Source organism: Amphimedon queenslandica, unplaced genomic scaffold (assembly GCF_000090795.2).
Source record: "Amphimedon queenslandica unplaced genomic scaffold, v1.1 AMPQUscaffold_10768, whole genome shotgun sequence".
Classification (NCBI taxonomy): domain Eukaryota; kingdom Metazoa; phylum Porifera; class Demospongiae; order Haplosclerida; family Niphatidae; genus Amphimedon; species Amphimedon queenslandica.
The window spans coordinates 1-2,901 of record NW_003548983.1 but is presented as its reverse complement, the minus strand read 5'-3'; the positions used below and the strand labels follow the sequence as shown (position 1 = coordinate 2,901).

The window sequence follows — 2,901 nt, the reverse complement described above, 5'->3', positions numbered from 1 at the left end:
AGAGGATCCCTTTTATTGTAATTTGCTCTGAAAAGGACAAAGAAAATGATCGTGAAAAAGCCGAACAAAAACTTTTTGAAGCAGTTAAAATTGAAACTGCTAGGCTAGGCCTTCAGCTAGTGCAGCCATCTATCTTAGTTATTGACCCATCATCATCTGATGACTTTAAAAAGCTAAAGTCTATTTTAGATAATGAAATAAAAAGGCAGTGCTTTATTAAGAAAGATATCAAATTGTCTTGGCTTTTTTTACTCAATGCACTATTATTTTCTGATAAAATAGTCATTTCATATGACAAGTTAAAGGAGATGGCAGGAAAGTTGAAAATTAAAGAAATGGAATACATTGAATTTCTGGACACTTTTACTAAATCTATGAGCATCCTTTATCTTCCATCAATTGTGAAAGATTTTGTTATTCTTCGTCCAGTAGAATTTATTAACCAACTGTCTACTCTTTTTAAAATACCTTATGGCAAAGAAGATTTTAATGGAGTTTACACAATGGAGCAATTAAGTCAAAACAAAGAGTTAGCCAATGTCATTGCAGATATTCTGTCATCACTAGGAATGGCATTGAAAACTACTAGTGACAAAGTAGACAAACGGATATCAGCATTAAGTGGCCAACCTAGCACATTACTCTACATACCTTTAGCAAGAAGTGGCAGAATATTAGAGAAATCATTTAGTACATCATTGTACATAATTTTTGACTCAAAATTGACTCTACCAAACTTCCTGTCTTTTTTTGCTTCAGAATTACTGAAGCTTAGAGGATTTTCTCTACTTACTAGTGGAGATGATCATAAGTGTCATCCAAATGTCTTGAGAGTGTTACTAATAACTTCACTTGGTCATGAATACATCTTCTTTTTTGTATTTCATAGTATTCATATTGAAGTGGTAATAGATAGTTATCGAGAATTTGGCCTAAGTAATGTTCTTGAAAAAATTCTATTCTGCTGTCAAGAAGCATTGTCAAAAATAAGTAGCATTGTTACAAAATTTTCCTTTAAGCTGGCATTACAGTGTCTGAGACCTGACCAGGTACACACTTCTAAAAAAATTTTTGAGGAGCTATCAAAGAAGCAACTGTGCCATCAATGTGAAACAACAGTAAGTGTAGTCAGAAGAAAATGGAAAGAAACTATTCAAAAGGTGAGATTTAATCTTATTAATTTTTGTATCATTACAATCTATTTTATAGATACATGAGGATGAAGAAACAAGGAAAGGTAGATCTAAATAAAACTTAATGCTATTATACTGTTCCCTATTTTTCATTTTTAGATAAGATAAAAACCGATGAAATTTTAGTATATGCTCATAAGTTAGGTGCACATATTAAATCACCAAATGCTCTGAAGAACTTTGCTGTTCAGCTAGGAGTTAAACTAGAAATTGAGTTTCTCACAACTTTATCACAATTATACTCACCATGGCAGAGAGTTTTTATGGTTCTTTTATCACTAGAGAAAAAAGAGGGTGCCGTAAAAAAGGAGAAAATTAAAAATGCTCTACAACGTTTAGGACATCCTGAGTTTTTGACCTAATTGTAAATAACACTGCAACCTAACTTTTCTTTATTTTCTTATGTATCTTTTTCAAATGCTAAACTAAAAATAATACATTTACAACTTGCATAATAAATTATTATAATTATAAGTGATATCAATTAATCGTCCAATTGGCAGAGTATAGCTACTCCTCTATTGATCCAGTGGCTCTCTGGTTTATCAGAAGGCAGTTGCATGGTAAGTACATAATTAGTAGAGTGTCCAGTGGTAGAGAGTGTACCTCTCCCAGCACTAGTCTTATAAACTGGAGCAGCATAAGTTGGAGCTAGTTTAAACTTGAGTGTTTTACCAGGCTTTAACCATATATCATAAAGGGACTTTGGCTTTGATTCACCAATCACCTTTGCTTCTCTGTCCCAGCGAGCACCCTCCATAAATAAACCCTATAGTATAATAATAATAATCATACATTAATGTAGTGTGCATGTACTGTACATGTTCATTATCTGTGAGTTGGCAGTATTTTTTACTTTCTTCTTCTTCCAGCACTTCAAACTGAAATCCTAACTTATCAATTGGTATTGTGTATTTTCTAGCAAAATTCTGTGATACACATACGAAGGGTGCAATTCACATTTATTATAACATTAATTATTTGTGTTTTTTAAAATAAATGTGACCATAATTGACAAAAGGTACCTTATGGCGGGTAGTGAAATTTGTCTTTCTAGCCAAAAAAATCCAACTTCCTGAGCTCCATTTATCATAAAATTACCCCATAGGATGCAGCAAAAAGTTACTATGTAACTTTTAGAAACAATGGTTGTCCAACAGAGCACTCACAGGTTGATATTTTTCATTTTAATGATGAATTTTAAAATCCGCCATAAGGTATGGTACCTTTTGTCAATTATGGTCACAAATGATCACACAATTGATAAAACAATAACGTGCAAGATCAATGCCTTCTCTTAGCTGGAAACCTCCACTACTACTAAGTATTGCAGTTGATTCCAAGCACAGATAAGTAAAAATTGCCAGAGCTGCAGATCTGACCATAGATGTAGTATCTATGATCTGACCTGCACATGCCTCAACGCTCACTCTAAAGGGCGTATCTCTCAGTAACGATTCTGGACTAAATTGACCAATCAGATTATAGGTGGATCCAAAGCGTCTTGTTTTCTGCAACCATAGATACTGCAAACACAGTCATAGATACTGCAACTGGCTAACAATCTCTACTGCTAAACCAATGGCTACAGGCACAAGTCATCTTTTGGTTACCACCAAAAGGCGACCGGCCAGCTCTCCAGCCAGCTCGCTTGCAAACTCTCCAGCCAGCTCTCCCGCCATCAGCCACAAGGGCCGAGACCCAGTCC

General features: G+C 34.5%; 1 protein-coding gene across 1 annotated transcript in view; it reads left to right on the top strand.

Moving 5' to 3' along the window:
* The window catches only part of LOC109589883 (uncharacterized), a 5,189-nt gene extending 3,938 nt beyond the window's left edge, over positions 1 to 1,251 (top strand). The window contains exons 2-3 of the mRNA XM_020005867.1: positions 283 to 1,160; positions 1,210 to 1,251. Of these exons, the coding sequence (XP_019861426.1) occupies positions 283 to 1,160; positions 1,210 to 1,251 (920 nt within the window). The remainder of the gene's footprint in view (positions 1 to 282; positions 1,161 to 1,209) is intronic.
* The last annotated feature ends 1,650 nt before the right edge of the window (positions 1,252 to 2,901 follow it).